Here is a 22486-nt window from a genome sequence, read left to right as displayed (position 1 = left end):
GACTGTGCCCACGAGGCTCCTCTGTCCATGCGGATTCTCCAGGCAAGAATACTAGAGTGGGTTGCCATGCCCTCCTCCAGGGGATCTTCCCAACCCAGAAATTGAACCCAGGTCTCCTGCAGAGCAGGCAGATTCTTTACCATCTGAGCCACCAGGGAAGCTGAAACAAAGGTCTAAGGAAGCAGCTCTAGAACCAGTGGGACTTCACGATGGCCTGCACGCTCTGCTGTTGCTGTTTCGTTGCTCAGTCATGCCCGACTGTTTGTGACCCCATAGACTGTACCTTGCCAGGCTCCTCTGTCCATGGGATTTCCCAGGCAAGAACACTGCAGAGGGTTGCCACTTCCTTTTCCAGGGGATCTTCCCCACCCAGGGATCAAACCTGAGTCTCCTGCATTGGTTGGCGGTTTCTTTACCACTGAGCCACCTAGGAAGCCCCAGACGGCCTAGATACTGGCAAATGAAAGGAAAGAGCCAGTAAGACAGTGGTACCATTCAGCCTTCTATAAGATGCTGAAGGCACTAGAGAGAGAGTTCCCTTATGGGAAGAAGAGGCAGGCAAAGGGGACAGAAGAAAACACTGTTTTTGAGGTGAACTTGTCTGACAGATAGATGCATGTGTGGGACTGACACTTGGTGGATATAACTGGGTGTTAAAACCCTGGGAGAGGACAGTATCCCAGCAGGACAAAGCCCTGATCTGGACGGACGAGTCAGCCAGGGGATGATCCTTAGGGAGGATATGGAACAGGATTTACACGGGTACGAAAGGACAGACAGATGATATGCTGGGAAGTCAGGATGACCAAGCAAAATGGGAAGGGAGAAGATGGTGGTTGTAGGTACCTGGCATTCAGTTACACCCAAATGGAAGAGAAAAATGAGCGGAGATGAGTCTTTAGGTCGTTACTTGCCACCAAACCCAAGGAGCTCTTACAGTCTGGCATCAGCTATCTTCACATCCGGAGGGAACGGGAAGAATGAGGACAAGCTTTGAAATAACTGGATGGCCCACAAAGATAAATCGTTTGCCATTTACTTGACAGCAGATAGAATGATACATCCTAATATACCTAGAGAGGCAGAAAATCCCAGGATCTGAGGAGGGTCTAGTGTATCAGGAGCTGTCTCCTCCTTAGCATCACAGCCAAGGCCAGGTTCACATCACAGTGGTTTCGTTCCCCCCAGCCCCACCCCAAGGAGCTGATGAAACCAGGAGAAGACTCAAGAGTCAGTGAACTGTGGGACCTCCCTGGTGGTCCAGTGGCTAAGACGCCGCACTCCCAGTGTAGGGGGCCTGGGTTCGATCCCTGATCAGGGAAACTAGATCCCGCATGCTGCAAGTAAGACCCAGAACAGCCAAATAAATAATCTTTTTTTTTTAAGAGTTGGTGAATCAAAAGTTTCATAAATGTTTACTTTGTTGGCACCCTTTTAAAGTGAGAATGATACCACTTACCTCATAGAAGTTATGACTGAAAAATAAGATAGGAAAAAGGATGGGCAAGTGCCCTCCGAAACCATCTGATACCTAACAGTACTCAAAACCAACAAACGTCAGTGAGTTGATGGTGAGAGAAGGGACTACATTTTTCTCATATTTCTACATATGCCTGATCCTTAAGGTTTATGCCTTAGTTAATCCCCTACAGTTTTCACCCTTGTAAGCAACCCAGAAACACAGTCAAATAACTGTGGGAAGAGCCCTTGAACATGGGCAGAGGACACAAAACTGACACAGCCAGGCTCCCCTTTCACTCACAGGACATTCACGCTTTGTGTGAGCATAACACAAAAAGTCACACTGAAGACAGGGGCCACTGCGTGGGGATATTAACCATATTTCTATGTGAACTAATTTTTAAAGTAAATACAGTATTAGTAAATGTTCACTAAGAAGCAGGAATCATCATTTTATGCCTAGATTGAGTTGCTCCCACTTAAATGGCCTGAAGTAATCTTACAAGAATATTGATTTTTAGGTTTTCCAAAGGAGCGACTTTCTTAAAAATTTAGCTTCGTTACACTCCCAGGATGCTGTTATTTGCTTTGATTTGCTTTGATCAGACTCAAGGAAAAAATAAATCAGTGTGCGTCTCAGCTTCTTATCCGAAGCCGAAATAAGCCAGCTTGGTCAGCTCATAGCAAAGGAATCAGAGGCTTCAGGGATTTTTTCCCTCTTCATGACCATAAAAAGCAACAAGCGGGTGACATTTCCCTTTACTCTTATTTGCCAGAAGAAGAATTTGTAGCTCCATTCAAGAAGGCTCTGTTTTGACCTTCGCCTGATCTTCGTTCAAGTTCACATACAGTTACAATACCTCCAGTATTCACTGCAGGCGCTGGAGAGGGTTTGAGGAACACAATAATTTACAGCATTTAACTCCACAGTAGTCCAATTGTCTTTGGCCCCAGAAAATACGGTTAAGGGAGAGTTTTAGGACATAATGTCGCTTGTGCTAGGATGTTCAGCCCTATGGTAATTAATTAAGTGCCACAGAAACTTGAGTCGATGGTTACTGGACTCACCACACATTGAAAATAAAAACTAAATCTAACATACAAACTATCTAGATTATTTGAAAAATGAAGTGAACCCAAAGTATATTCAATTTCCAAATTTTCAATGATCCTACTGTTGCTCAATTTTCTGTTTCTTTTTCTTTCCCTGCCACCCCCACCAAATACATCAGGAATTCTAGATATAACTTAATAAGGACATAAAACTATGAAATATTTCATCTTAGGATATTCTGAGACATTTCCCAAATAATGTACATTTTAAAGCTGGGATATATCCTTTATTTTCATTTTAATCAGAGTAAGAATCTCTCTACATTTACTTCATTTAAACATTGGATATAAGAGGAAATCATTTTTATATGAATGAAATGAAAATCCATGCTGCTTCCTCCCCTCCCCCAAAAGAGAACAAATTTCCTTAATATCTCAGAATTATTCTCTAGGTCTCAGATTTGAAATAAAGTTAAGTCCTAACCTCCATCCGAACAAATGGAGATGTAGATCTCAATTAATTACTGGTTTCACACTGCCAATTTCAATTAATGCATAAGTCACACGCTGGTATTCAAATTCTCCAAGGCGGAGCCACAGATACCCCTCCTGGCTTCTCACAATCACTGTTTTCTAATTGCGTCTTCACTAGCCTGGCATTTCCCAATTGCATTTGGGTAAAGATGCATATTATATGTCCCCTTTAGGAGAGGCATAATTAATAAATAACATATTAAAGTTTCTGCAAAAGTTCTGTAGTTAAAAAATGAAATCTTTTTGATGTGGACCATTTTAAAGTCTGTACTGAATTTGTTACAATATGGCTTCCTTCTGTTTTATTTTTTGTTTTCAGGGTCACACGGCATGTGGGATCTTGGTTCCTAAATCAAGGATCAAACCCCAATGCCCTCTGCATTGGAAGGCGAAGTCTTAACCACTGGACCACCAGGGAAGTCCCCCCAAAAGAAATCTTTAACCCAACTTCTCCTAGACTATTTTTCACTCAGTATTTCTCCCAAGAGGGTGAGGGTCTCTCTTGCCCCTTTGTTACTTTTATTATTTAAAAATTATTTAATTATTTCCTTGCCTCCTTCTCCTAAGCATCTCCATTCTTCAGCAATTCACCATAAATTCCATTTCCTCTTAGTTTGATCACTGTGAAAAATTACCATAAGCTGAGTGGCCAAGATGAGAAACATTTATTTCTGAGCTCTGGAAGCTGGAAGTCCAAGATTAGGGTGCAGGCTGATTTTGCTCTCCTAAGGGTTCTCCACCTGCTTTGTAGAGGGTACCACTTGAGGGTGGGGAGGGGATGCAAGCTTTGGTGTCTCTTCTTATAAGGACACTAATTCCTTAATGAGGGTTCCACCCTCATGACCTAATTACTTCCCAAAGACTCCATCTCTTAATACTATCACACTGGCGATTAGAGTTTCAACTTGAGTTTTAGGGACACACTCAGTCCACAGCCTCCTCTGTGCCGCCTTTCTTGGTACCCTAGTATGTGCTTTCTCTTGCACCTGTCTTATTAGTGCCTCTTCATCTGGCACTCAGCTACAATTCACGGCAAGAAATGGTTTCCAAGAAAGAAAAACACCAATACAGTATACTAACACATATATATGGAATTTAGAAAGATGGCAATGACGACCCTGTATGCAAGACAGCAAAAAAGACACAGATGTGTATAACGGACTTTTGGACTCAGAGGGAGAGGGAGAGGGTGGGATGATTTGGGAGAATGGCATTGTAACATGTATACTATCATGTAAGAATCGAATCGCCAGTCTATGTCCGACGCAGGATACAGCATGTTTGGGGCTGGTGCACGGTGATGACCCAGAGAGATGTTATGGGGAGGGAGGTGGGAGGGGGTTCATGTTTGGGAACGCATGTACACCCATGGTGGATTCATGTCAATGTATGGCAAAACCAATACAGTATTGTAAAGTAAAATAAAGTAAAAAAAAGTAAAAAAAAAAAAAAAGAAATGGTTTCCACAAATTCAAGTCCACAAGAGACTGTGGGCACTATGGCCACATATAGGGGATCAGCAGGTCCCCACTGTCCTTAATCCTGGTGGCAAAGACAGACCCCTCAGCTCACTTAAAAGGTACTCCAATTTTCCTAAATATACTTACACATCATCTGCCTATTTACTTTTTTTTTTTCATCTGGCTGTATGGAATTTATTTTTTTCTTAAAACACTTTTTAAAATATGCAAAATAAATATTTGCATTATTTATTTTGCATTTTCGAAACATTTTTACTCCAGGGTTGTGCAATGAAGAAAAAACACTTACCACTTCTGTGATTTTCTGGTCGCTCATATATAGCCCTGTGAAAGTCGCTCAGTCATGTCCGACTCTTTGCGACACCATGACTGTAGCCCACCAGGCTCCTCTGTCCGTGAGAGTCTCCAGGCAAGAATACTGAAGTGGATAGTTGTTCCCTTCTCCAGGGGATCTTCCCAACCCAGGGATCGAATCCAGGTCTCCCACACTGCAGGTGGATTCTTTACTGATTGAGCCCATCTATAGCCCTAGCTCTTTATTTTTGGTGTTGGGAGAGCACATGCGTGTGGGGAATCTGTTACTTTTAGTCCCGCCCTCCTAGAGACTAACAAGTTAATTTAGCCACCTAATTTGCCTAAGACTAAAGAACCCTGAGTAAGAAATTAGCAGGGATCCAATGATCACAGGGACTGCTTGAGAAACTTTCTCTGACAAATGTAATGTTTTAAACCATGACCTACTTCCCTGAATACTTCAGCATTCTTTGAATTCCTCTCTGTCCTGGAGGACTGTTTATCAGGCACAGCTCCAGAAGTGACTTGAAACCTCTGTCACTGTTGCAACTCTAGATAACATTGAGGGTGCTCTTAGCTCCATTTAGGACAAAAAGCTTTTGAGCATTTTGAAAGACCTTAATGTGTCTTTAATAGCAAAAATCAATAACAAAAGAACAATCAATCTGCATTTTAATCAAAGCAAAACAAATTTCCTATATTGTAAGCAAAACAGACAGATCTAACACTGCCGTCAAACTGAATTTAAAGGAAACAAACTCCTGAAGGTTAAAAAAAAAAAATCAGTTATAAAACCAAATTAATTTGAGTTTTGCCCTCATGCCTGTCAAGTATTTTTTATTTAAATTTCATATACTAAAAAATATAAATAAATTTCATATACTAGCTTTTGTCAGGATCAGAGGGGAAAAAACCTTGATAATCAGGACTGATTTAGTAGTTTACTGGTAACATTTTCCACTGCTTTTCAGTAACTGACTTCATATAAAACAGAGCAGAACAAGAACAAAAATTTCCATTCAGATATTTAGAATAACACTACAGGAGTCATGAATTCATGTCTAAATACTGGTTAGATGTGTCTCTGAAATAATTAAGAAAAATTCATCACCGAAAAACTGTCTAATCCTTAGCAATTTCTTGTAGATTGCAATCCTTTCTCCATCCCCTCATTTCCACCCCAGTTGGTATAGCAGTATATAGTCATTGCAAATTTAACCACATCTAAGGCTGAACTTTGCATAGCATTCAGGGTTATAGGTGTGGAATAAGACTGCTTTACATACATACCCAAGTGAAGGATAATTTCAAACAAATGTTCCGTAAGAAGCATTATACAAGCAGTTGGTTACCATAGTGAAAAAGTAGCACCCAGAACTGAAAATGTAAAAAAATTAAAGAAGGCTAAGCACAATAACATACACCAACATTGTTTTATGTTTTGTTATTGCTCTATGCATCACAGCAATATGTATTTCAAAGAGCAAGTAAAACTATCAAGAATGTAATGAAACATGTCTTCAATAAGGATGGTCAATATCAGGAGTAAGGACAGAAAATTGATCACGAGGCAGACAAAACCCAGAGCCTTATGCAATGGCTTGATTCAATAAGAAATCATACGCTCAGACATGAAGAAAAATAGCAAACCATAAATCGTCCTCCAAACGACACACCAGAGGGCATATGCTGGAGGTGGAAAAAATTGCAAAGAAGAAATGTCTTCTTTGAAAGTGAAGATAAACATTCCCCAAGCCACCTAGATTCTTTGCCTACAAATGGAAGAGATGCTAGTCAACCATCAGCCTCTTTCATTTTTAGGTGGACTCAGATGCAGAGATAAACTAGTCACTGTTGCCTGCTGAAGCAGTGACCCAATGGCTATTCGACCCAATTCCATCTGTTTTATCTATTCTTCTCTTTGATTATCACTCAGTGGTTCCACCTTCTCCCCAGCTACCACTCTCAGCTCCTCTGGTGCCATCAGCTCTTATCCTGTGATATTCACCTTCCCTGGGGGCTCCCCACTTCGCCAATCTGGGTGGCTCACAGTGCCTGTGATCTGGGCTAACGCAGGTCACTACTTAGAGATGCGCTATGGATCTCACGGATGCTCTCTGTCGTTTTCCTAGACTCTGATGCAAACTTCTTCCTTACATTAATAAAAAGGGGGGCTATAACTGTCAAGTGACGTTTTCTCTTCTAAAGGTACAACTGGTGTGTCGTTGTTTGGCACGGTTGGCTACAGCAATAGACATCTGAAACCGACAGCAGGAGGGGAACATCCTTGTTTACTGGAGAAACTGGAGCACTCCATATTCCAAGCCTTGAAGTCTCAGCTGTTTTTGGCTTCCCCTGCGCTGAGCCTACACTCTGCACCCATCCCATCGCTCAGGTTAATATCCGCCTCCCACGCTCCTGGGGGTGTCCTCTCTGCTGAGTGTGGAAGGGCCTGCCTCTTGGCTTTCTTTTTATCAGAAGCCTCCACTGGGACGGCCCTCTGCAGCCTGTCTTACCATGCTGCTGCTGCTGCTGCTGCTAAGTCGCTTCAGTTGTGTCCGACTCTGTGCGACCCCATAGACAGCAGCCCACCAGGCTCCCCCGTCCCTGGGATTCTCCAGGCAAGAACACTGGAGTGGGTTGCCATTTCCTTCTCCAATGCATGAAAGTGAAAAGTGAAAGTGAAGTTTCTCAGTCGTGTCTGACTCTTAGTGACCCCAGGGACTACAGCCTTCCAGGCTCCTCCGTCCATGGGATTTTCCAGGCAAGAGCACTGGAGTGGGGTGCCATTGCCTTCTCCGAGCTCTTACCATAATTGCCTGCAATTCTACGGTCATCTTTCCATTATCCTCTTATAAACATTCAGCTCCTTCATATGCCCTGTGCCTTCCGGCCTCCTGACTATTATGGCCTATTTATCTGCTTGTAACACTTGGCAAAATCGTCTTTTCTTTGTACATCAGCTATCCAGACAATTCACTGAACAGACATGTACCAACTAATGGCAGTTCTTCTATTGCCTGCCCAACTTATTTGAATCTTTGTTATTGAATCTTTCCTTTAAAGCTGGAGTCCTCAACCTCCCGGCCCTGGACCGGTATCTGCTGCCACATCAGTGATGGCGTTAGATTAGAAATAAAGCACACAGTAAATGTAATGTACTCAAATCACCCCAAACCATCCCCATCCCCCACCCCTTGTTGGTGGAAAAACTGGCTTCCCACGAAACCAGTCCCTGGTGCCAAAAAGGTTGGGGACCCCTTACCTCACCTAGATCATGAGGTGCTCAAGGATAATTCTGTGTTATTCACCTCCTGAAGCATCTAGAACCAGGGCCTTTCATAGCGTAAGTGGTTAGAAAATACTCGAGTGATTATTTTTAATGAATAATATTATTATATACCAAGGAAATAAATTCACTTCTGAAGACAACACAGGCTCCCCACTTTTTAGTATGTATGTATATATTTTCTGGTGGCTCAGACAGTAAAGAATCTGCCTGCAATGCGGGAGACCTGGGTTCAACCCTGGGTTGGGAAAGTCCCCTTGAGAAGGGAATGACAGCCCACTCCAGTATTCTTTCCTGGGAAATCTCATGGACAGAGGAGCCTGGCAAGATACATACCATGAGGTCACAAAGAGTTGGACACAACTGAGCAACTAACACTCCTTTTCACTAAACTTACCATAGCCATGAGACCAGGACAAGCCCTAACAGTGCCTGAAGATGTAGAATATAAAAATATCTCAAACCATGGATCTGCCATTAGAATCGATTAGATTTTTAGCCACTCTCTGACTGCTTTTAACTACGTGTACAAATAAACAGAGTAGGAAAAATTTTAAAGTAAAAGAAAATCAATAAACATATATGTGAATACGGAAACTCGAGACTATTTAATTGATGGTACTGGAACAACAGTGACCAGTATGGAAAATGAATTTAAACCTCCTCCTCTAGACAGAAAATAATCCATTTTAATGGATCGAAGAGAAGAATACATGAAAGGGAGCACTTTGACTATTTTTTAAGCACCAAGCTCTTGGATTTCTCTCTTCTTTGTATCCCCAGTTCCAGGAGTACAGGAGCCAGCAGAGAAATGTTCATGAAATCAAGACAGAACAGCAACTATATGGTGCAGAAAGCCAGACAGCCCCCCTTCCAGGCTCATCCTCAACGACTTGGTTAGGTGTTAAGATCTCGTCACCCAACATTCAGACCAGCCAAAGGCCATAAATGAAGCCAACAGCTATGGCCTACTAACTCAAGTGATGTTTTCAACATGATAAATGAGGGTCGATGGTTAAGAGGCATCGGGGGGGAACAAAAAAGTTAATGTTGACAAGTAGATCCTGGCTCAGAGAAAAGAAAAGAACACTGGATTCCATACTTATTTACCTTGAAGAGTACATTCCATTAAGAACAATACTATTAAGACTATCAGCATGTATAGTCTCAAGACAGCAGAATAAAGGAGTGAAGTTATGTCGGGGAGAGGTTTCCCTTGATTTTCTCCCCCTTGCTCTTCTGGAACCCTCTCTGCCACCCACACGAGCACCAACATCGCTCAGAGTGCGCTTGCAGCCACCTCTCCATTGCCCCCCTCAGCTCCGACACCCCGTAACCGCTTCCTCCAGACCACGGAGACCACACCAGACAAATCAGGACCCCGGATGAGCATCAGGGCTACAGAATCTCAGATGCTGGAATGGCCTGGGATTCTGATAGAATAATCTAGAAGGGGGCCGGGTGGGGTCTTTAAAAAGCTCCCCAGGTGATTCAACTACACAACCAGGTTTGGGAACCACAGAAAATGTAATCTCTCCAGACGCCCACAATTTGCATGCCTGCATATAACAAACAGCAGATGGGCCACTGATTTATAGTAATCTCCCCTTCCTAAAATTTGGCTTCTCTCATTTACACAACATCATGAAGAAACTGCAGGGAAGACGAAAACCTTTGATCTTGAATGAATACTTGCATTAAGAGAAGCCTAAGTGTCCGGGAAAGACGCTGTAGTTTCCAGTGCTTTGAACACCTACGTTTTTCTGGGAAAACATTTATTCCAGTTAACAGAGCCAGGCTGTCATTTGTTAGGAGAACTGAGAACGGCGCCCAGGGGAGGGGACTACTGTTTTCCCAGGAAGTGAATTTCTACTGCCCACAATTCGTGATTCCAACATTTCATGGATCAGATGTATGAAGAAATTTCTGGCAACTGGATGATTTTACATTGTTCCCAGAGGAGAAATTTTTAAATTGATAGCTAAAGAAGTAGGTCATTGCAAAGTTGATCCAAGCAAATAAAATTAAAGCCAGTTTACTAATTTGGGAAGGAAAGGGAACAATACCTCAGCCTTGTTTTTAGTCTAAGCTTGTTTTTTCCCAATTCTGATTAATTTCTGGGAGGGGAAAGTCTTTTAAAATGAACTATGTTCCCAGGTGGCTCAGTGGTAAAGAATCCGCCTGCCAATGCAGGAGATGCAGGTTCAGTCCCTGGCTCACGAAGATCCCCTGGAGAAGGAAATCACAGTCCACTCTAGTATTCCAGCCTGGAAAATCCTATGGATGGAGAAGCCTCGTGGGCCACAGTTCCTGGGGCCACAAAGAGTCAGACACAACTAAGTAACTAAGAACTCAACAGGTAAATAAACTATAGCCTATAATGTTCTGAAAGCCAGTCCGGTTCCTAATGAAGTGCTGAACAGAAGAAACACATACAATCAATACACCTGACAGGGCACTCAACTCCATAGCTAAAAATGCACCGAGGGAATCCAAGGTGCCAACTGAGGTACAGCCTGGCAAATACTAGAAAATCTGCTATCCACTGAGGCAAAGACATGGGAAGGTCAGTGTCGATCTCCAGAGTAGGAATGCAAAGTGGCTGAATCTCTTTGGAAAGTAAATTTAGCAAGGATTATCAAAATTTAAAATGCATAGAAATCCTATGATCCAGCAATCCTACTTTCAGAAATCTCTCTGAGAGATACATTTGCACACATACAAAGATATCTGAACTAGGATATTTCCCGTGCCAATTTAGTATAACAAGACTAGGAAAATCTAAATATACACACAGGGGATTGGTTAAATCATTGTGGTACTCTCAATTCATACATAAATGAGAAATTCATGTAGCCAATAAGAATGAAGGGAGATCTTTATATCCTGATATGAAAAGACAGCCAAACCCTAAAGTTGCAGAATTTATGTTAGGATCTCATTTGTTAAAAGGACAAAACAGGGCTATTCTTATTCATACACTTGCACAGGCATAAAAGTTTTAGAAGAATATGCAAGAAACAACCAACCTTGATTTCAAATTGTTGTCAACAGTGAGTACTTCAGGGGTGGGAGGAATATTAGGATACGTTCCCTTTTTATCATCCTCTACAAATTATAGGTTCTCAACCATTAACATTCTTAGAAAAACAAACATTAAATGAATCTTGTTTGCAATGACTTTAAATAAAAATCATTTTAGGGACTTCCCTGGGGAACCTGTAGCTAAGACTTTGGCCCCCAACTCAGAGGTTACCGGCTCAATCCCTGACCAGGCAACTAGATCCCACAAGCCGAAGCTAACAAGAGTTTGCAGGCAGCAGCTAGAAAAAAAAAAGTTCCTCCATTCTGAAACGAAGATGGAAGATTCTGAGTGCCGCAACTAAGACATAGAGCAGCCAAATAAATAAATAAATCATTTTAATAAGAGTAAGCAAGTGCTTTTGATCATCTTTTCATAAAACCTTTATGATTCAAGAATGATGCTGTCAGGCCTACAGTCAGATTTAAATAAGCAAACGTAATTATTCATAATAAGAAATATAAATGTATATATAACTGAAATTATTACAGATTAATATCTTTTCACCCTAATCCTTTTATTAGATGTACCAACAGGTAGGATCACAGGTATAAACTACTCTTACATTCTTTAATAAGGTACTAACTTGCAGGAAAATGGCCCAAAATCTAAACAGACAAGACAATTATAATTATAGATTTTAAAATAGTTTATTGAAAATAAGCTTTCATCTCCCTCCCAAACCCAGATTTTTTCATACTTTTCTATTAAATTATTTTAAAATGAAACTTCTCCTAATTTATAATTTTTTAGGGTATGAGAAAATGAAGAATTAGCTTCAAGGATATTTAGTTTTACAGTTTTCTTGCGCTAAAAGTACCGATGTACTTTTCTCACATCACTTAGTGCTGTAAGTTAATTTCTCACTTCTTGAATAACTATAACATAAAGAATGACTATTTAGCTGATTTTCCTTTCGTTGGTATTCTGTAACACTGCTGTTAACATGATAAAGAAAATGAAATCATTTCTTAAGGCCTTTTAAAACAGAACATTTTCTTTCCATTTTATTAATTATCCTATAAGATACCAAACTGGAATCGTTCTTTTAATGTAGTCTAAAGTGATCCTTGCACAGAGATTAGTGGACACACAGTGAATTCGGAGAGGATGCACATTTAGAGGCTGTCCTTTGCCCAGGGAAGTATTTCAATCGGAAATCTCTGCTGAGCCTAAAAGCCTGTAATGGATTCAAAGGAAGGCAATGCAGCCCCCACTGGCTCTCAGACCTAAGTGACCATCCTCACACCCCCAACTCCAATCTCCAGACTATGTTCTAATCAGCAAATAGCACCTCTTATAATCTGAGGGAAATTCATAGGAATACAGGCAGTCACACCCAGAAAACAACACTCTGTTAACATATAATTCTCTTGAAATCTTAAATTCTGGCTCTTTCCTGGAAAACCAATGACATAATCACATGACAGCCATCTCTAGTCCCATCTTTAGTAAACACGGGGCAAGTGGGAAACAGCACATACCCTAGGCTGGGACGGGAATTAGGAAATGCAGCTGGCCGACTCAATTGTCTGTTTAATGCACAAAAGGTAGCGACATCCTTAACTCTATTCATCAGGACAATAGATTCTCCTATTTGCATACATCTATTTGAGTCGCAGCTCTTGCAGCCAAATGGAACCACAGCTTGAAACACTGACAAGGGTCTCAGTCTCCCCACCTGCCAGGGAGGTAGGCCTTACACTGTTGAACTGAGAACTGTTTAATTTCCAGCTCTAAGTCACTAAACAGAAAAGGTTAATTTAGAGGATTGTGATTGTCCAGATTTAGCCTGGAGCTTCGCTCCAGAAATCAAGATGTGTCAGAGAAAAGGAAGTTCACTGGCCAACCCCACCTGATGCTGCTACCTAAATGAAAGCAGGCAATTGAGGAACAATATTAGGCTTTGTTTACCACCTGTGTTCAGGTTGTTTAATCTTTCTGTACCCTGCAAACTCTCAAAATTTAACCTGGAAAATAACTGATCAGGCCATTTTGCCTCACAATTAACATATTAAGATTGTAAAAGATTGATTGGAAGATAAGACTCCTTCCATTTCCATTAAAATACATCACAGATAAAATCAGGATTTGTCTCAATGCATCTAAATGTTAGGCTTGTGTAATCAAGTTTTACCAGCCTCGAGGGTGGGGGGCGGAACCTGCTAATAGCCTTTAATTAATGATCAGCATTCTGCTAGTGGGAGGGGGATATATTAGTCTAAACCTCCCCAGATGTCTATAGACCCAATCAAAAAAGCTCAAGATGTAATTCATCACTAATTCAATGTATGAAGTGGTCTAATTTGAGCCACTTGCATTTATCATGCATTTGTCTACTTGAGATTAAAGGCAATTTGAAATGCAATGGTAAACAAGCCATTCTAAAGAAAAAGAAAGCTGAGTTCCCAAATCTTAGTTTTCTGCTAGATATTCACCTGGTATGAGAATAACCAGAACTGACGTTGACTGAGTCACTACCTGATAAGTGAGACAGACCATGATGATAAAGTCAAAGAAAAAGTAGACGGTTGTTTATCTGTTATACCCCAATACAAAATTACAAGTTTAAAAAAGAAAGCAGATGGACCAAGGTATTCCCCAACTTGACCCTCTCCAATCAAAATCAAGGTGTCAGAATCATCCTACATGCCAGCCACACACTCCATACTCGGAGCAACACCTGTTATAAGCAAACCCAGGTTCGATCCCTGCCTTTGTGGAGCATTCACAGCAGCCAGAACACTTACTCATCAAGTCACTAAACCCACAAACATGGAAACTGCTGGCAAGAAAGGTCCATGGTGCTATGGGAACCCAGAATGGCAGATGAAATTACTCAGAGGTCCGAAATTAGGGTTGAACAGGGTGAAGAAAGGAGACAAAAGCTACATGCTGAATCATTCTTAATTAGAGAGTCCTTTTGAAAAGACTTAGGTCTTTGGAGTAATAAATTTTGCTAGTCGCAATGAAAAACTACACGTTTTCTAACATGTGCATGTAAGCGTATTGATTTGTCTGCAAATTGATAACTGGGCAGTCTGCCAGAAAGTTCAATGATATCAGGATGTCATTTAAGTACTTTTTTAAAGGAGGTCATCTCACTGTTTCAAGATGGTTGTGACTAGGAAAGAGGAAGAAGGATGATGTTATGGAAAAGATAAAGAGAACAGAAAGGAAGCAACATTTTAAACGAATACACAGAAGTTTATTGGGAAGAGAATAAGTACCATATTTTAGTGTGAACTGTTACTAAGACCTGAAGGGCTGGTAAAAGCCAAAGAAAAAAATGCAACTGCAAGCTTTTAGCAATTATGCCTTAAAATTACTTTCATTAATGGACTCTAAATACTGGTTATGCAGACATTTTGACAGAAGTTGACATCAAAAAGTGAGATACAGTAAATATTAAAGCATAACTGAGGCACTTCCCTGGTGGTCCAGTGAAGTCTGGACACTGAGCTCCCAATGCCGGAGGAGGGAGGGGGTACGCCCTGGATTTGATCCCTGGTTAGGGAACTAGATCCCACATGCTACAGTTAAGACATGGTGCAGCTAAATATATGTGTGTGTGTGTATATATACACACACACACATAACTGAGACCTCAAAAGGATAGATGTCTTAAGCATATCTTAGAGAATCTAGGCATTCCAGGCACAGTAGCTACTTGTAAGCATCTACAGCTCTAGGGACCGTGGGTTTTACAAGGAGGTATGTTAATGACTAGAGGTAATCTAGTTAAAAGCAGTCTCTCCATCCAAGCTAGACTACCACAGCTAAAAGGTCAAGGCGATGAGGTCATAATTCTGTGATTTTTACCTCGATTTCAGTGTTTTTTTTTCCCCTTACACTGTAAGTATCTATATTTCCTGAGATAACTCTTAAAGGTCCTCAAGTACTCTGTATATTCTCAAACTTGACACGTTTCTTTTTTCTTTTTAAGTATGGTTACCCACATCTTCCCATAAAAGTATCACAAAACGGGTGGAGTGAAGCCTGGCTAATGAACATAAATTCTGGAAAACAGATCTAAAAAACAATGATCTGGACAAGTCACAATCTTGGCGGCTGCAGTTGCCAAGAATAAATATTTCGAAGACCTAAGACTATAAAATGCAAAATGTCTAGGACGTTCAGCACTGCCTCCATAGACCGGAATAGACAGGGACTACTCCCTTACGCCTTCGACTGCATCCTTTGAGAACTTGTAACTACTCCTCCAGTATTTGTTTATCCCACTGAGTCCAGCGAACTGAGCGAAAAGGAGGACGCCGCCGTGTTTGCGAACCCTGTCATTCCTTTTGGAAATGCCGCGTCGGCTCAGGTTTTCTTTGGCTGCGAGTGAGCTACACCCCAGGCTTTCTCTGCATCGGGAAGGCGGTGTTGTCTGCTTCAGCCGCCTGACGCAGGAGGACTGGGTACCAAACCCGGTCGCTCCAGACACAGCCGGCAGCAAGGACAGTGCGCTGCGGGGAACCCATTGGTGGCGGAGTCACCAGGCTGCAACACGCGTCACGGCCCAACAGCTGACTTTCCGCATAGGGAGACGGGGTGGGGGGCTCGACACGTTTGGCCGGGGGTCAGGGCTCCGCAGACACCCCGCACCCCAACCCCCACCACAGGCAGCTCGCCGGTGTCGGGTTGGGTCGCTCCACCGGAAGAGCGTGGAGAAAGGCTCAGCCGCGGGCAGCGGGCGAATTTTATTACTGCGGATGGCGCAGTCGCCTCCCCTGGAGACCCACGACAAAGATGCGAGCCCCCCTCGCCGCGCTCGCGGATCCTTTGGTCCCGCCCCGGCGCTAAAACCCTGAAAAGCCTACAAAGAGGGATTCAGGCTCACGAGTTTGCAGATGGGCTGGACCGGCCGTTAAGTTACTGCAGGCGGAGATCGAGGGGACCTCCCCCCTCCCCTTACCCCCAAAGACCCCCGCCGTCCCGCCCCACCCTCCCCTCCTCCTCCGGGCAGGTGGCCCGGAGCGCCTCTACCTTGGTGGCGGGGTCCGCAGGGGCGATGGCCGGGTCTCCAGGCGTGCCGGGCGCCGCCTCCGCCGCAGAGCCGCCGCCGCTGGGCTCGGGCTCGGCGGGCGTCGCGCTCCCCGCCTCCGGCTGCTCCGGGCTCCGCTGCTCGGTGGAGCTCCCGGCGCCCATGGCTCGTCTGCGGTTCTCCGGTGGCTAGCCGCTTGGAGAACGCCTTCCCCAAATCGCAGGGACGCGGAGAAGAGCCAGAAGCCGTGCACTCGCAAAGTCCCAAGAGCGCCTCAGTCTCCCGCCGTGCTCCTCCAAACCCGCCCAGACTGCGAATGAAGGAGACGCGCTCGCGGCAAACTCCTTAAAAAAAAAAAAAAAAAAAAGCCACCTCTTTGCCTCCTCCTCCTCCCCCTTGTTTTTCCCTCGCTTCATCACATGAGCGCAGCCCCAGACACGCCTTGCAGTAGCATCTCCCCCCAGGCTGCTAGGACCCGACGAGCAGCCGGAGCCTTGGCGAGCCGCCCACCTCGACCCCCAGGGCGCCTCCCATTCCTATCAGGACTGCAGCTAGGGGTCCACCCAGAGGTGCCTCCCCGAAAGTGAGGGGACAACGAGAAAAGGGAGCCCCCCCCCAGGGGAGATCGGAGTCTCTGGGGGTGGGGGTGGTTATTAAATGATGGATGACCTGAGGCAAGGCTTCTGCTGCAGCCCACTCTCAACTCGCCCAGATGCGAACCTAGATCCCCGTTTTCCTTCCTTCGGACTGCTTGCCACTGAACATGCGTTCCTGCCTCCTCGCCGGGAGCCGGAGAAAGGCAAGCGCTCCTGGGCTCCGCCGGAGTCTGACCATATTAGGGCACCTCACGTGGCAGGAGCAGGGAACCAAGAGGTTAATGCAATCAGACCACGGATGAGGTGGGCCAGGCGGCCCCACGCTCTCCTATCACCCAGAACAAGTGATATCAGGCGATGCCATCGGCAACACCGCTCCCCTCCTTCCCCGGGGAAACTGGGGAAGTGAGACTGTTACTGGAAATGTGCCTGTCCTTAAGAGCATGATGCTGGAGTCCAGGCCACCTCTCGCTTGCGCACGGCTGAAACAGGATCACACGGATCTGTTCATTTGCCGTCAGTATTTCTCCATAGATAAAAGCTTTCCATAATAACAGCATCAGGGCCTTGCATTCTGTCCCTTCCTACTCCTGAAAAGAAGGCTTGTTGTGTGAATATAGCAGGCAGTCGGTATATATTTGACCTAAATGAAAATGTTAACGGAATCACCCAGTTGGTAAGCATGAAGACAGTGGGGCTGAAAAAAAAAATTAGCCCAGTTTTAACCGGCCACTAAGCCCTTCGGTTTTCACAGAATCTCATTACAAATTAAGAAACTTGTGGAATATTGCCCCTAATACTAGATACATATCCAGATTTGGGACTCAGTGGCAGGAGAATTGATGTAAACAGCAGTTGGGCACCAGAATATCTGTGCCTAATTAATTACATGTAGTAAAATGGCCGGGGAACCACAGGTTAGTTATCCAACATACAATTCTTCTGAATTTATCAGTTTATCTGAAAGGAGTACATAGCGGCCACTTTCTCTGAAATCTGACATTTAAGAAGCAGTCTATTTCCAAAATGGTTGGTTTTCCGAATTTTTAAGCATTTCACTCATTTTGACTTAAATTTTGGATTATTGAGGAAACATTTGAGTACTTACTCTGTACCAGACATTGTGAGTGTACTTTGTATGTACAATCACATTTCATCCTCAGAGCAGTACTACAGTGTAGATCCTACTGTGCTCAGGTTACCAGTATAGTGAGAGAAAATAGGCCCAGAAAGGTTAAATCAGGCCCTCAAAGATTCACAGCTGATAGTTGGAAGAGCAAAGAAGGAAATGGCAACCCACTCCAGTGGCCTTGCCTGGAGAATCCCAGGGACTGGGGAGCCTGGTAGGCTGCCGTCTCTGGGGTCGCACAGAGTCGGACACGACTGAAGCGACTCAGCAGCAGTTGGAAAAGCAGATTCCTTCTTTTGGAACCACTCCCCAACAGGTTACTCCCCTTCTGTGGGAAGCTTCAAACGTGCTGTCTCTTCTCAGGGATGTGGGTGAAAAGTGCATTTAGACCTCACCTAGGATGTTAAGAAGGAAAAATGCTGTTAAAACCTATCTGAGAATGATTAATGTCAGCACATATGAAAATGTATCATTAGGTAGTACAAATACTATCAAAACTTTCCATTCTGTGAGATTATATTTATTCAGTTCCTAGGAAAATCTTGAAGCTTTTCACATCTCACTTAGTCTGAATTTTCAGAAGAGATTGCAAGGTCAAAAATTCAAGCCAGGGACGTACAACCCACATGCAAAGTAAGACACTGCCAATGTCTGATTAGACTAGCAATTGTTTGCTTTGTGTTTACTTTTCAGGCTGTGAAATGCTCAGATTCTTAGTTTTTAAATGCAAAATCTTACTTTAAGAAATGTGCATGTTCTAGTACTTCCTGTTCTGCCTGAAACAGCACCATGATAAGGAGGTATTAAGAATAATGGACTCCTTTGTAGATTCACACAAACACACATTAAGTTGTTGTTGTTCAGTTGCTCAGTCGTGTCCAACTCCTTGTGACCCCATGGACTGCAGCATGCCAGGCTTCCCTGTCTTTCACCATCTCCCAGAGCTTGCTCAAACTCATGTCTATTAAGTTGGTGATGCCATCTAATTATCTGGTCCTCTGTTGTCCCCTTCTCCTCTTGCCCTCAGTCTTTCCCAGCATCAGGATCTTTTCCAGTGGGTCAGCTGCTCTTCATACCAGGTGGTCAAAGTGTTAGAGCTTCAGACAAACACACGCATTAAGTTCCTTTGGTTTTAAGACTGACCAGAGAATCCTTTCCATTTTACTCACAGACTGGGGAATTGCTCTTTGTTTTTTTTTAGACGCTTCATTAATTTTATTTTTTGATTTATTCATCAATTTTGAAAAAATGTTATTGAAATGTAATAAAAATTTTATTTACAAGTTGATTTACAATGTTGTGTTAATTTTAGGTGTCAAGGAGATCCAAGGAGTCCATTCTGAAGGAGATCAGCCCTGGCATTTCTTGGGAAGGAATGATGCTCAAGCTGAAACTCCAGTACTTTGGCCACCTCATGCGAAGAGTTGACTCATTGGAAAAGACTCTGATGCTAGGAGGGATTGGGGGCAGGAGGAAAAGGGGACGACAGAGGATGAGATGGCTGGATGGCATCACGGACTCGATGGACGTGAGTCTGAGTGAACTCCGGGAGATGGTGATGGACAGGGAGGCCTGGCGTGCTGCGATTCACGGGGTCGCAAAGAGTCGGACACGACTGAGCGACCGAACTGAACTGAACTGGCAGCAAAGTAATTCACTGATTCTTTTCCATTGTAGGTTATATAAGATACTGAGTTTAGTTCCCTATGCTATATAGTAGGTCCTAGTTGGTTATCTATTTTGTACCTAGTAGTGTGCGTTTGCCCTTTGCTATTTTTGTGAAGAAGAGTGGTTTTGTTATGTATCATCCCCAGCAATGGGATGTCCCAACCTATTAGTGCTTCAAAACAGTATTCAAATCTTATTCATCCCTTCACTCTTTCAACACGTATTTAGCGAGTACCCATTATATGCCTGCCACAGCATTACTGTGCTTCTCACTCAAGACTCCAAGTCAAGCCATCAAGCTTTTCTTTTCAAGAGTTTTGGAGACGCCTTCAGAATTTCTGGCATTGGTGGCAGCCGTGGAGAGGCGGGCAGCTGGCCTTTAGTTTGCACTTCTCAGTCCACGGCTGTCGGTTACCTTGATATCTAGTTTTCTCGACAGCAACCCTGTCTCCTCCAAACAGCAGGACGCAGGTGTCCCTGCGCATCTCCTCCCATGGGGGCAGTTGGTGGTAGTCATTTCCCTGAGAGAGTTAATAAAAACAGTTTGAGATTTCTCAAAAACAAATACACGTTGCCGTTACAGCAGGCTGAACTTGTATGCCTGTCGCATGCTTACTTCTCCAGAAAGACAGGTCACGCAAGACTTGCCAATAAAAGTTAGAGTCATAGCTGGGTATCTTGTGCGCACACCAAAATATAGTTTGCAAGTGTTAACATTGACTCCAGCCCCTTGAAAGCACAATAATTACTAGAGTGTTTAAAACGGAATCTAAAACCAGCACTCTAACCCACAGATCATTTCCTCCATACAAAACCTTCAGACAGTTTCACATAACACTAGCACCTCTTCTCCCCTGAAACTACCGCTTAACTTATTTTCCTTAAAGTCTATTTTTTTCTGAAGCAATTATGTACATCAAGATTCCTAAGTCATCTAAGAGCCCAACTCCTGCTCTCCTGCATTTGCTGATTATTAAGTAGAAAACTAGAAAAGTTAATAATTGTATTCAATTCATGAGTAGCTAATAAACCAACACTCATGTAGAAACTACAGAAAAAGTTCAACATACAGATTAAGCTTAAAGGTTGGGGGAGTTCCCTGGTGGTCCAGTGGTTAGGACTCCACACTTTCACTCCCCAGGTTTCACAGCATGGCACCCCCAGCTAAAAGCCAACCTCCTGTAGGTATACATTATGTATACAGGCAATTGTTACTATTCTAACTTTTAAGGAATATATTGCTTTGAGGTTAAGTATTAAGCCAGCTATTCATATGTCTGTTTCATTTGAAAGTGAAAATCACTCGGTCATGTCCGACTCTTTGAGACCCCATGGACCATGCAGTCCACGGAACTCTCTAGGCCAGAATACTGGAGTGGGTAGCCTTTCCCTTCTCCAGGAGATCTTCCCAATCCAGGGATTGAACCCAAGTCTCCCACATTGTAGGCAGATTCTTTACCAACTGAGCTATCAGAGAAGTCCCTGTTTCATTTACCAAGATTTAAAAATGGCCAAGATTTAAAACTGACTTAAATCAAGATTACTCTAAAGTAACAAAGGGAGGGAACCATGAGATGAGGCTTCCCAGGGGCATTGTTTGAGGGAGCGGTTAATTCTTTCATTCATATCATTTATATATACACATACCCCACTCCCAGGGAGCTTCGCAGGAGGTGCTAGTGGTAAAGATCCTGCCTGCCAATGCAAGAGACATAAGAGGCATAGGTTTGATCCCTGGGTCTGGAAGATCTGGAAGAGGGAATGGCACACTCCAGTATTCTTGCCAGGAGAATCCCGTGGACAGAGTAGCCTGGTGGGCTATAGTCCATAGGGTCTCACAGAGTCAGACACGACCGAAATGACTTAGCACAAATGCACATCTCCCCCGCTGGTACCAGCCACTGTGGAAAACTATATAGAAGCAATTATTTACAGAGAACTAGTTTAACATAGCTCCCACCACTTTGCACAAGATGTGTCTAACTATAAATGAATAAATAAATGAATATAATTGAAAAGCAGTCCCCAGTAAGCCAATATAGCTTTGGTTTCTCCGTTTTCTTGAATTGAGCTGGTCTTCACCCACCATGGAGTGACTAGAACCCAGATATAGTAAATGATTTCCCCAATATGAAGAGAGAATTTCTCAGGACACATTTATGGAGGGTACCTGAAGGCATCTGGAAAGTTTCTTCACTCCAGGGAAGATCAAGCATTAGTCTATCACTTGTGTCTGACTCTTTGTGACCCCATGGACTGTAGCCCACCAGGCTCTTCTGTCCATGGGATTCTCCAGGCAAGAATACTGGAGTGGGTTGCCATGCCCTCCTCCAGGGGATCTTCCCAATGTAGGGATCGAACCCAGGTCTCCTGCATTGCAGGCAGATTCTTTACTGTCTGAGCCGCCAGAGAATCAACATTAAAAAATGTATTTTGACCTATTAATTCAACAAACTCGTACTGAGTTAAGTGCCAGGCAAAATGCTTGGGACTTTTTAAAGCTGAAAACTGGTTTAAGTCAACACCTTTTACTCAAGAAAAGACACTACAGAGACATACATTGTAAGTTACTGACAGATTTTTATGTTCCTCTATTAACATAAATCTCTGTGAATATTTAATATTAGCCTGCTATACGTTGTCTTTGACATTAAAAGATACTTCAACTATTTTTTTGTGATTAAGAACCCAGTGGAAAAAACAAGAATTACTAAAATTGTGTACAAGACAGATTGACTATTTTATTCCATTTTATAGCTCTCCCATCCTAATCTTGGTCCATGTCTTTAGATTCTGTATTCTTGGGGACTGATCTCAATTCTATAAGCTGCCTTTAAAAAAAAAAACAACTTCTTGTCACTCCTACAAATGCCTTATGTCTACAAGGGATACCTGTGATAAATCAGGATGAA

General features: G+C 43.2%; 1 protein-coding gene across 1 annotated transcript in view; it reads right to left on the bottom strand.

Annotated features, from left to right (window-relative positions):
- Nucleotides 1–16499, bottom strand: part of AKAP12 (A-kinase anchoring protein 12) — a 109451-nt gene extending 92952 nt beyond the window's left edge. Inside the window, exon 1 of the mRNA XM_027972558.2 lies at nt 16184–16499. Coding sequence (XP_027828359.1) covers nt 16184–16345 — 162 coding nt within the window. The 5' untranslated portion in view covers nt 16346–16499. The remainder of the gene's footprint in view (nt 1–16183) is intronic.
- Nucleotides 16500–22486: the final 5987 nt, after the last annotated feature.

Source organism: Ovis aries, chromosome 8 (assembly GCF_016772045.2).
Source record: "Ovis aries strain OAR_USU_Benz2616 breed Rambouillet chromosome 8, ARS-UI_Ramb_v3.0, whole genome shotgun sequence".
NCBI lineage: Eukaryota > Metazoa > Chordata > Mammalia > Artiodactyla > Bovidae > Ovis > Ovis aries.
This window is presented reverse-complemented; position numbering and strand designations above follow the sequence as displayed.